Source organism: Apostichopus japonicus, chromosome 9 (assembly GCF_037975245.1).
Source record: "Apostichopus japonicus isolate 1M-3 chromosome 9, ASM3797524v1, whole genome shotgun sequence".
Taxonomy (NCBI): Eukaryota; Metazoa; Echinodermata; class Holothuroidea; order Aspidochirotida; family Stichopodidae; genus Apostichopus; species Apostichopus japonicus.
In genome coordinates, this window is record NC_092569.1 from 256836 (window position 1) to 268713 (window position 11878).

General features: G+C 39.5%; 1 protein-coding gene across 8 annotated transcripts in view; it reads left to right on the top strand.

Moving 5' to 3' along the window:
- The window catches only part of LOC139973530 (carnitine O-acetyltransferase-like), a 71628-nt gene that overhangs the window by 56404 nt on the left and 3346 nt on the right, over positions 1-11878 (top strand). For 6 of the 8 annotated variants that reach the window (XM_071980272.1, XM_071980268.1, XM_071980269.1 and 3 more), the window contains 6 exons: positions 209-387; positions 1254-1354; positions 1748-1870; positions 3113-3235; positions 5886-6021; positions 10748-10948. In XM_071980272.1, coding sequence (XP_071836373.1) covers positions 209-387; positions 1254-1354; positions 1748-1870; positions 3113-3235; positions 5886-6021; positions 10748-10948 — 863 coding nt within the window. Of the gene's footprint in view, positions 1-208; positions 388-1253; positions 1355-1747; positions 1871-3112; positions 3236-5885; positions 6022-10747; positions 10949-11057; positions 11128-11878 lie in introns of all 8 variants that reach the window. The other 2 variants (XM_071980274.1, XM_071980276.1) reach the window with 2 other exon arrangements.

Sequence of the window (11878 nt, forward strand, 5' to 3'; positions counted from 1 at the left end):
GTCATAGAAGGCATGAACACATGGATCTTGGCTAGAATAATTAAATAGTAGAACACAGACTGTCAATCAAAGCTTGATAGAAAACGTACACTTGAAACAGTTATCTTGAAAGAATAACAAACAGTACTGCCGTAGCGTACATACTAAACTATGATAGAATTACAAATAAATGCCATATTTAACTTATTTAGTTCTTACTCATTTGCAGATGAGATGAATGCCCAGTCATTTCATGACATTCAGAGTAGTATCGCAGTGTGTTGTTTGGATGAAACAGAGACATTCAGTGATGAAGAGACCAAGAACCAGTATGACTCTAGATGGGGTCTGTGTGGAGGAGGAAGCAAACTAAACTCAGGAAATAGGTGGTTTGACAAGGGGTTTCTGGTAGGCTATAGTATTCTTTCATTAAGGGTCATATTATTTAAATCTGCAGTTTGCATTATAAATTGTGATAAACAGGGGGGGTACAGTCACCAATCTCACCCCATAGAGGATAGAACAGGCACATGGGAACACACTTTGTAAAAAGGTAACTAAAATTAAGAACTGAAAAATATAAGTTTGTTATGAAATGCCAAAAGGCTCAGGGATATGATGTTCTGAAAGATTTATCTCTGGAAGGTATGTCTAAGTTGGTGCCACTGATACATGGCTGATGTAACCATATGTTGCTACTGTAAATATGACAGTATAAGTGACAGTAAAGTGACAGTAAGATGACAGTATAAATGACAGTAAAGTGACAGTAAGGTGACAGCAAGTATCAGGAATACAATGGAGAATCTTCAGAGCATGTCTTTCTATTTGATAAGCCTTTAGGAGTATGTTCAGAAAACCATGACAATGTATGCCAAGATATGTACATACTACAAACTGATATGTTAAATGTGCTGTGTGTTGTCTTATATATGACACTGTACAGTTTGCATCATTATATATGAAATATTAATCTCCAAGGTATATGGGTGTGCATGCTGCTTAATATGAGACACATATCTCAGACTTTTTAATTAGTGCTAAAGACATACAAGTTTTTTCATCCTTTCTTTACGTTCCCAGAAGGGCATAAAGTGTGACAAGTTAGGTTAAGCCTAGAGTATACCTGACAGCTCATTCATGGATTTCTCAATTTGGAAGAGTTAAATGTTATCTCGTTCCTCTTGTTTACTCATTTCTACAGTGAGACATAAACATTCCAGTATTTAAGGATTTCATATTGTACTGCTCAGCCTTCTTTTCTCTTTGTCAAGTTTGCCGTTGGTACCCATGGTGAAACAGCTCTCTATGGTGACCATACACTCGCTGATGGTGTACTTGCTCATGCTGTTCTCAGTCAAGTTACAAAGTTCTTGTGAGAAATTTTTCTTTGTTTGATTACTTGAATAATTTTTAGTGGTTTGCAATGACTCCAGCTTCTTGATCTCCATTGAGATCATTTGCAGTGCTGTACCTCCCCGGCTTTATAGTAAAAGACATTTGTATCTTCAGTGAAATGCATTAACAAGTTGAACTTTAAAAACTGAGAATAAAGAAACAGTCAAATAGTACTGGCAGGTAATAACTGTGTGTCTAGTAGATTGGTTGCCCATATATATTGAGCTTTGTTGTATCTTAAATTCTCTTGTACCCTCATCATGTACCTTCAGAATATTCCCCAACTTTTTTTCTTTTCTATAAAACTTTTTTCACTAAGATTTCAACTTTTGCTGTTAAATTTTTGAGTTTCGTTTTCTTTTCATTTCAGAAACAATAATGAAAATATAACTACTGATACTTGTGCTGGTAGCCTGCCTCCCAAGAAACTTGAATTTGCAGTGGATGATTTTGTCAACCAAGCTGTTGAAGAAGCTGGGCTTCATATTGACCAGTAAGATATTCTTAAGATATTTGTAAGAAGTTCAACCCAGATGTGGTTATTGTGCACTTTTTGGTTGGTATTTTTGCAAATTTCTTGACAAAAACTACAAATCTGAAATTATTGTGGAAATTTCTAGCATTCATCAAAATAATTAAAGTAGCAAAATTGATGTTTATGGAGCTGTTATCAATTGATGCATTCTTGCACATTACTGCTATAAATAATAGGATTGAGGTTAACCTTGATCAGCATTGAATTGTTGAAGCTGTTAATATATATGTGTGTGCAACCTCAGGTATTCTCAGGAATGCAGGCAGTCATTTCTGACATTGTTTATCTTTTCCTAAGCTCAAAGACATTATGATGTGTTTTCCATGATTTCACAAATTGTTGGGCAATGTACTTATAAAAATTAAATAAATATATTTCAAAGTTTTATCTCTATGATCAAGAAAAAGATGAAAGTTGGACCAATGTGCTCTCTTTACTTGCTCTGTGATAAATATTTTTTTAAATAATTAATTTCCTTATCCCTTTAATCTCAAAAGATGTACAAAACATGTACAGAAGTGCAAAGAACTATAAAGGAGAACAAATCCATTTTGGAGTTTGATTTAATTTAAATCTAATTTATCATTGATTCCTTGCTGAAGTCAAGACATCCATGCAATTGTGATGGTGGTTATGTGTGTGGGTGTGTGTATGTGGAGCCTTTGCTTGTAAACACAATATCAAGAAGTATATAGTGTTTGATATGGTTTGTAGATACACAATAATGAGCACAAAGGCAGTTTTACTTTATGTGTAGGTTTATTTAGAGGTCAAAGGAGCATTTGAGGTCAGTGAAGGTCAAGGTCTGTGAACATTGTCAACAGTAATCTCAAAGGTAATGCATAGTTGTGCTACATATGAAGACCCACATTTGTGAGAACAAGAAACCTCAATTTGAGTGGACATGGTCAGTAAAGGTCAAAGTCAATATGCAATAAGTTGAATGACTTGTACTTATTCACCTTAGAGAATACTAACAAATTTCATGTTCCATGTGGAGGTCAAAGGTCAACTGAAGTCAAAGACTGAAATTCTCATAAACAAGATCACTCCAAAAGTACAGCTTGTAAAAACTCATACTTGATAGGTAAGTCCAAATCTGTGTAACAACATTGATATCGAAAACAGTTTCAAAGTTGAAAAGTTTACGTTAAATGTTCACAAAAAACCTTACGAAGGCTTTCTGGTTTTTCTTTGAAGATACCTCAGTCACCAACAGATTGGAGAGAGAACTTTCAAACTTTTTGGGAAGAAACTGTTAAAGAGTAAACAGATCAACCCAGATGGATTTATACAAGTAGCAATACAAATGACATATTTAAGGTATGATTACTTTTAAAAGTGAAGGCTATGTCAGATTAACTTTTCCAGAAACTTCTTCCTGTGGAGGAAATTGGCTGATGGTTCACTGGCTTTCAGTGGAACCAAGGATCTCTTTCAGTAATCTGAGTGGCCATTTGTCATTCTCTAATCATTCACTTCTTATTCATTTCACTGCAACATTTGATATATTTTGTTGTTTCTTGCTATTTACAATTGCTTTGAAAAGTAAAACTGTGTTAACAGGTCGGCTGGGTGCTTCTAGAGTCAGAAATGATTCCTGGTACACTTTGTCATATATTTATGATCCAAAACTGAATGAGATCAAGGAAGATAATGTTAACTGTTACAAAATTGAGATTCATGGTAAATTGGGGAAAGTAATTTTGAGAGGTAAGGCAAAGTACCGCCCCCCCCCCCTCCCCACCATTCTGTGTTACAGAAGGCTTGACCAGTCACTGAATCATTCATTGACAGAAGGATTTCAAAATATGCATCCAGATCTTATGCTCTCATGCAAAATTTGCTGAATTTACTTGTGGCGTGATCTCTTGATACAGTATGCAAGATACCCCTCCCTCCTCCTCCTCCCGCGATCTCTTGATACAGTATGCAAGATACCCCTCCTCCTCCTCCTCCTCCTTCTCTCGCGATCTCTTGATACAGTATGCAAGATACCCCTCCCTCCTCCTCCTCCTCCTTCTCTTGTGATCTCTTGATACAGTATGCAAGATACCCCTCCTCATCCTCCTCCTCCTTCTCTTGTGATCTCTTGATACAGTATGCAAGATACCCCTCCCTCCTCCTCCTCCTTCTCTCGCGATCTCTTGATACAGTATGCAAGATACCCCTCCCTCCTCCTCCTCCTCCTTCTCTTGTGATCTCTTGATACAGTATGCAAGATACCCCTCCCTCCTCCTCCTCCTCCTCCTCCTCCTCCTTCTCTTGTGATCTCTTGATACAGTATGCAAGATACCCCTCCCTCCTCCTCCTCTTTCTCTTGTGATCTCTTGATACAGTATGCAAGATACCCCTGCCTCCTCCTCCTCCTTCTCTCGCGATCTCTTGATACAGTATGCAAGATACCCCTCCCTCCTCCTCCTCCTCCTCCTCCTCCTCCTCCTCCTCCTCCTCCTCCTCCTCCTCCTCCTCCTCTTGTGATCTCTTGATACAGTATGCAAGATACCCCTCCCTCCTTTTGTGATCTCTTGATACAGTATGCAAGATACCCCTCCCTCCTCCTCCTCCTCCTCCTCCTTCTCCTCCTCCTCCTCCTCCTCCTCCTCCTTCTCTTGTGATCTCTTGATACAGTATGCAAGATACCCCTCCCTCCTCCTCCTCCATCTGTTGTGATCTCTTGATACAGTATGCAAGATACCCCTCCCTCCTCCTCCTCCTCCTCCTCCTCCTCTTGTGATCTCTTGATACAGTATGCAAGATACCCCTCCCTCCTCCTCCTCCTTCTCTTGTGATCTCTTGATACAGTATGCAAGATACCCCTCCCTCCTCCTCCTTCTCTTGTGATCTCTTGATACAGTATGCAAGATACCCCTCCCTCCTCCTCCTCCTCCTCCTCCTCCTCCTCCTCCTCCTCCTCCTCCTCTTGTGATCTCTTGATACAGTATGCAAGATACCCCTCCCTCCTCCTCCTCCTCCTCCTTCTCTTGTGATCTCTTGATACAGTATGCAAGATACCCCTCCCTCCTTCTCCTCCTTCTCTTGTGATCTCTTGATACAGTATGCAAGATACCCCTCCCTCCTCCTCCTCCTTCTCTTGTGATCTCTTGATACAGTATGCAAGATACCCCTCCCTCCTTCTCCTCCTTCTCTTGTGATCTCTTGATACAGTATGCAAGATACCCCTCCCTCCTCCTCCTCCTTCTCTTGTGATCTCTTGATACAGTATGCAAGATACCCCTCCCTCCTTCTCCTCCTTCTCTTGTGATCTCTTGATACAGTATGCAAGATACCCCTCCCTCCTCCTCCTTCTCTTGTGATCTCTTGATACAGTATGCAAGATACCCCTCCCTCCTTCTCCTCCTTCTCTTGTGATCTCTTGATACAGTATGCAAGATACCCCTCCCTCCTCCTCCTCCTCCTCCTCCTCCTCCTCCTCCTCCTCCTCCTCCTCCTCCTCCTCCTCCTCTTGTGATCTCTTGATACAGTATGCAAGATACCCCTCCCTCCTTCTCCTCCTTCTCTTGTGATCTCTTGATACAGTATGCAAGATACCCCTCCTCCTCCTCCTTCTCTTGTGATCTCTTGATACAGTATGCAAGATACCCCTCCCTCCTCCTCCTCCTCCTCCTTCTCCTCCTTCTCTTGTGATCTCTTGATACAGTATGCAAGATACCCCTCCCTCCTCCTCCTCTTCCTCTCTCTCTTTCTCTCTCACAGCAAAGTAATAGTTGTACAGAGATCAACACTAATGAGGGGCTCAGTTGGAAGAGCACATGACTTGTAATTGTCTCATTAAAATCCAATTTTAACTGAAGTTTCTTTCCTCCATAGTTGAATAACATTTCATAAAACAAATCGCAAATCTGTAAAGGAAACACCTTTGTGATGTAGTCCAGGTTGCATGAAGGAATATGTTTGGTAGTTTCTCATATTCTAGAAATAATTCTTATCTCTCTTTATTCTTTCTTTGCAGACAATTTGGTTTCTTGCCAGTCATGTTTGAGGCCAGTTCTTTGCAACTTTTTAAGCTTGGACGGATTGAACACCTTAGAACAGTGACAGAAGAATCTGTGGACTTTATAAAGACATTCACAGATAAAGACTTAAAGGTTAGCTGTTCTGAGGATATCATCTACTCATTGAGCATGAAAGTAGTTTTGAGAAGTTACCGTATAGAGAAAATCTGTCATTATCTCCTCAATTACAGCTGTTACCTGATAGCTTGTAAATGGAAAACACCTTTGCATATCGTTGCTTCAATACTGTCTGATAACATATACTTTTCATTTGGTTTATTGTCTTGACTGTTTGTGATAAGATTGTCTTTCATACTGTTCTTGAAAGATTACATTTGCAAAAAGGTAGTGTTACTTTAACAGGATTAGAATGCAGGGAGAGAAACGCCCTAACATTGAACCACTTTTCCGATCATCTGTTGTGTTTTGGAATGCTGGTATAAATTGAAGAAAAGTGAAACAACAAAGAATTGTCTATGATTAAACTATTTAAAGTTCAAACTTACACATTCTTTTAAGTATAGGTCTTTATTTATAAATCTTAACCATCGGATATAGTTTACTAGCTCTGGAGAAATAAGATGAATATACGTATATATATTTTACATGCTACTGTATACTGGTTTTACACAAACTGATTCTATACATTAACAGCGATGGAGATTTGCTTCTTTGGCATACTGTGTATGAATTAAGAGTCTTTTAATACCAACAGTTGCACATCGCCTGTGAATGGAAAGATGTCATCTGCTTAAGAAAACATTATGAACTCCACAGACAATTGCTTCAATCTGTCATTATGTCTGCTGTTTGCCTCAATCTGTCATTATGTCTGCTCTTTACCTCAATCTGTCATTATGTCTGCTCTTTACCTCAATCTGTCATTGTGTCTGTTCTTTGCCTCAATCTGTCATGATGTCTGCTCTTTGCCTCAATCTGTCATGTCTGTTCATTGCCTCAATCTGTCATTATGTCTGCTCTTTGTCTCAATCTGTCATGATGTCTGCTCTTTGCCTCAATCTGTCATTATGTCTGCTCTTAGCTTCAGTCTGTCATTATGTCTGCTCTTTGTCTCAATCTGTCATTATGTCTGCTCTTTGTCTCAGTCTGTCATTATGTCTGCTCTTTGTCTCAATCTGTCATTATGTCTGCTCTTTGTCTCAATCTGTCATTATGTCTGCTCTTTGCCTCAATCTGTCATTATGTCTGCTCTTTGCCTCAATCTGTCATTATGTCTGCTCTTTGCCTCAATCTGTCATTATGTCTGCTCTTAGCTTCAGTCTGTCATGATGTCTGCTCTTTGCCTCAATCTCTCATGATGTCTGCTCTTTGTCTCAATCTGTCATTATGTCTGCTCTTTACCTTAATCTGTCATTATGTCTGCTCTTTGCCTCAATCTCTCATGATGTCTGCTCTTTGCCTCAGTCTGTCATTATGTCGGTTCTTTGCCTCAATCTGTCATGATGTCTGCTCTTTGTCTCAATCTGTCATTATGTCTGCTCTTTACCTCAATCTGTCATTATGTCTGCTCTTTGTCTCAATCTGTCATTATGTCTGCTCTTTGCCTCAATCTCTCATGTCTGCTCTTTGTCTCAATCTGTCATTATGTCTGCTCTTTACCTCAATCTGTCATTATGTCTGCTCTTTACCTCAATCTGTCATTATGTCTGTTCATTGCCTCAATCTGTCATTGTGTCTGCTCTTTGTCTCAATCTGTCATTATGTCTGCTCTTTGCTTCAATCTGTCATGTCTGTTCATTGCCTCAATCTGTCATTATGTCTGTTCATTGCCTCAATCTGTCATGATGTCTGCTCTTTGTCTCAATCTGTCATTATGTCTGCTCTTTACCTCAATCTGTCATGATGTCTGCTCTTTGTGTCAATCTGTCATTGTGTCTGCTCTTTGCCTCAATCTGTCATTGTGTCTGTTCATTGCCTCAATCTGTCATGATGTCTGCTCTTTGTCTCAATCTGTCATTATGTCTGCTCTTTACCTCAATGTGTCATTATGTCTGCTCTTTACCTCAATCTGTCATTATGTCTGTTCATTGCCTCAATCTGTCATTATGTCTGCTCTTTGTCTCAATCTGTCATTATGTCTGCTCTTTGCCTCAATCTGTCATTGTGTCTGTTCATTGCCTCAATCTGTCATTATGTCTGCTCTTTGCCTCAATCTGTCATTATGTCTGCTCTTTGTCTCAATCTGTCATTATGTCTGCTCTTTGCTTCAATCTGTCATTATGTCTGCTCTTTGTCTCAATCTGTCATGTCTGCTCTTTGTCTTAATCTGTCATTGTGTCTGCTCTTTGCTTCAGTCTGTCATTATGTCTGCTCTTTACCTCAATCTGTCATTATGTCTGTTCATTGCCTCAATCTGTCATTGTGTCTGCTCTTTGTCTCAATCTGTCATTATGTCTGCTCTTTGCTTCAATCTGTCATGTCTGTTCATTGCCTCAATCTGTCATTATGTCTGCTCTTTGCTTCAATCTGTCATGTCTGTTCATTGCCTCAATCTGTCATTATGTCTGCTCTTTACCTCAATCTGTCATGTCTGCTCTTTGTCTCAATCTGTCATGTCTGCTCTTTGCCTCAATAAGTCATTATGTCTGCTCTTTACCTCAATCTGTCATTATGTCTGCTCTTTACCTCAATCTGTCATTATGTCTGCTCTTTGTCTCAATCTGTCATTATGTCTGTTCATTGCCTCAATCTGTCATTATGTCTGTTCATTGCCTCAATCTGTCATTATGTCTGCTCTTTGTCTCAATCTGTCATTATGTCTGCTCTTTGCCTCAATCTGTCATTGTGTCTGTTCATTGCCTCAATCTGTCATTATGTCTGCTCTTTGCCTCAATCTGTCATTATGTCTGCTCTTTGTCTCAGTCTGTCATTATGTCTGCTCTTTGTCTCAATCTGTCATGTCTGTTCATTGCCTCAATCTGTCATTATGTCTGCTCTTTACCTCAATCTGTCATTATGTCTGCTCTTTACCTCAATCTGTCATTATGTCTGCTCTTTGCCCTAATCTGTCATTATGTCTGTTCATTGCCTCAATCTGTCATTGTGTCTGTTCATTGCCTCAATCTGTCATGATGTCTGCTCTTTGTCTCAATCTGTCATTATGTCTGCTCTTTACCTCAATCTGTCATTATGTCTGCTCTTTACCTCAATCTGTCATTATGTCTGTTCATTGCCTCAATCTGTCATTATGTCTGCTCTTTGTCTCAATCTGTCATTATGTCTGCTCTTTGCCTCAATCTGTCATTGTGTCTGTTCATTGCCTCAATCTGTCATTATGTCTGCTCTTTACCTCAATCTGTCATTATGTCTGCTCTTTACCTCAATCTGTCATTATGTCTGCTCTTTACCTCAATCTGTCATTATGTCTGTTCATTGCCTCAATCTGTCATTATGTCTGCTCTTTGTCTCAATCTGTCATTATGTCTGCTCTTTGCCTCAATCTGTCATTGTGTCTGTTCATTGCCTCAATCTGTCATTATGTCTGCTCTTTACCTCAATCTGTCATTATGTCTGCTCTTTACCTCAATCTGTCATTATGTCTGTTCATTGCCTCAATCTGTCATTGTGTCTTCTCTTTGTCTCAATCTGTCATTATGTCTGCTCTTTGCTTCAATCTGTCATGTCTGTTCATTGCCTCAATCTGTCATTATGTCTGCTCTTTACCTCAATCTGTCATTATGTCTGCTCTTTACCTCAATCTGTCACTGTGTCTGTTCATTGCCTCAATCTGTCATTATGTCTGCTCTTTGTCTCAGTCTGTCATTATGTCTGCTCTTTGCTTCAATCTGTCATTATGTCTGCTCTTTGTATCAATCTGTCATGTCTGCTCTTTGTCTCAATCTGTCATTGTGTCTGCTCTTTGCTTCAGTCTGTCATTATGTCTGCTCTTTACCTCAATCTGTCATTATGTCTGCTCTTTACCACAATCTGTCATTATGTCTGCTCTTTGCCTCAATCTGTCATGATGTCTGCTCTTTGCCTCAATCTCTCATGATGTCTGCTCTTTGTCTCAATCTGTCATTATGTCTGCTCTTTACCTCAATCTGTCATTATGTCTGCTCTTTACCTCAATCTGTCATTATGTCTGCTCTTTGCTTCAATCTGTCATGTCTGTTCATTGCCTCAATCTGTCATTGTGTCTGTTCATTGCCTCAATCTGTCATTATGTCTGCTCTTTGTGTCAATCTGTCATTATGTCTGCTCTTTGTCTGAATCTGTCATTATGTCTGCTCTTTACCTCAGTCTGTCATTATGTCTGCTCTTTGCCTCAATCTGTCATGTCTGCTCTTTGTCTCAATCTGTCATTGTGTCTGCTCTTTGTCTCAGTCTGTCATTATGTCTGCTCTTTGTCTCAATCTGTCATTATGTCTGCTCTTTGTCTCAATCTGTCATTATGTCTGCTCTTTGTCTCAATCTGTCATGTCTGCTCTTTGTCTCAATCTGTAATTGTGTCTGCACTTTACCTCAATCTGTCATTATGTCTGCTCTTTGCCTCAGTCTGTCATTATGTCTGCTCTTTGTCTCAGTCTGTTGTTATGTCTGCTCTTTGTCTCAATCTGTCATTATGTCTGCTCTTTGTCTCAATCTGTCATTACGTCTGCTCTTTGCCTCAATCTGTCATTATGTCTGCTCTTTGCCTCAGTCGGTCATTATGTCTGCTCTTTGTCTCAGTCTGTTGTTATGTAATCTTTCATTACCTACTGTGTACTTCTCATGCACCAAGTTGCCTATTTGTGTGTTCTACATATTTTTAAATGTCTATAAATAGCAAGGGTATTTCCCTTTTTCTCACTGTCAGTCATCAGCCAAATTATCCAAGTTACAGAAAGCCATAAAAGTCCACATGAAATGTAATAAAGAAGCCAAGTTTGGTCAGGGTATGGAGAGACATCTCTTTGGCCTTCAGAAAATTGCAGAAGAGTACAAAATTGATGCCAGCAAATTTTTTGGTGATCCATCCTGGAAAAGAAGTAGCCATGTCCATATAAGAACATCCAATGTAAGTGTTAATAAAGGGATATTTAGTAATATATTGCAATATATTGCCATATTGTAATATATTTTCCTGAGTTTTCTGAATATTTCGCTTTCTCACGTCCTGTTTTCAGATCAAATTCTTTGACCATTAGGCCTGCAAATCCACAAGGTGTTACTTCACACTCTTCCGTGTTACAGTAGGTATTGGACTGGTAGCTTAAGATAGAGCTTGGTTGACTGTTCTACGTCCTGGGGATTGATTATGTGGTATTCTAGGAAGATCAATAAATGGTATGACGTACATGGTGAAAAGTCCCTCTGTTTGAGGTAAAGGGTAAGGAGTCCAAGGATGGTGGTATTCTAGGTCTAGGAAGATCAATAAATGGTATGACGTACATGGTGGAGAGTCCCTCTGTTTGAGGTAAAGGGTAAGGAGTGCAAGGATGGTGGTATTCTAGGAAGATCAATAAATGGTATCACATACATGGTGGAGAGTCCCTCTGTTTGAGGTAAAGGGTAAGGAGTGCAAGGATGGTGGTATTCTAGGAAGATCAATAAATGGTATGACGTACATGGTGAAGAGTCCCTCTGTTTGAGGTAAAGGGTAAGGAGTGCAAGGATGGTGGTATTCTAGGAAGATCAATAAATGGTATGACGTACATGGTGAAGAGTCCCTCTGTTTGAGGTAAAGGGTAAGGAGTGCAAGGATGGTGTTATTCTAGGAAGATCAATAAATGGTATGACGTACATGGTGGAGAGTCCCTCTGTTTGAGGTAAAGGGTAAGGAGTGCAAGGATGGTGGTATTCTAGGAAGATCAATAAATGGTATGACGTACATGGTGGAGAGTCCCTCTGTTTGAGGTAAAGGGTAAGGAGTGCAAGGATGGTGGTATTCTAGGAAGATCAATAAATGGTATGACGTACATGGTGGAGAGTCCCTCTGTTTGAGGTA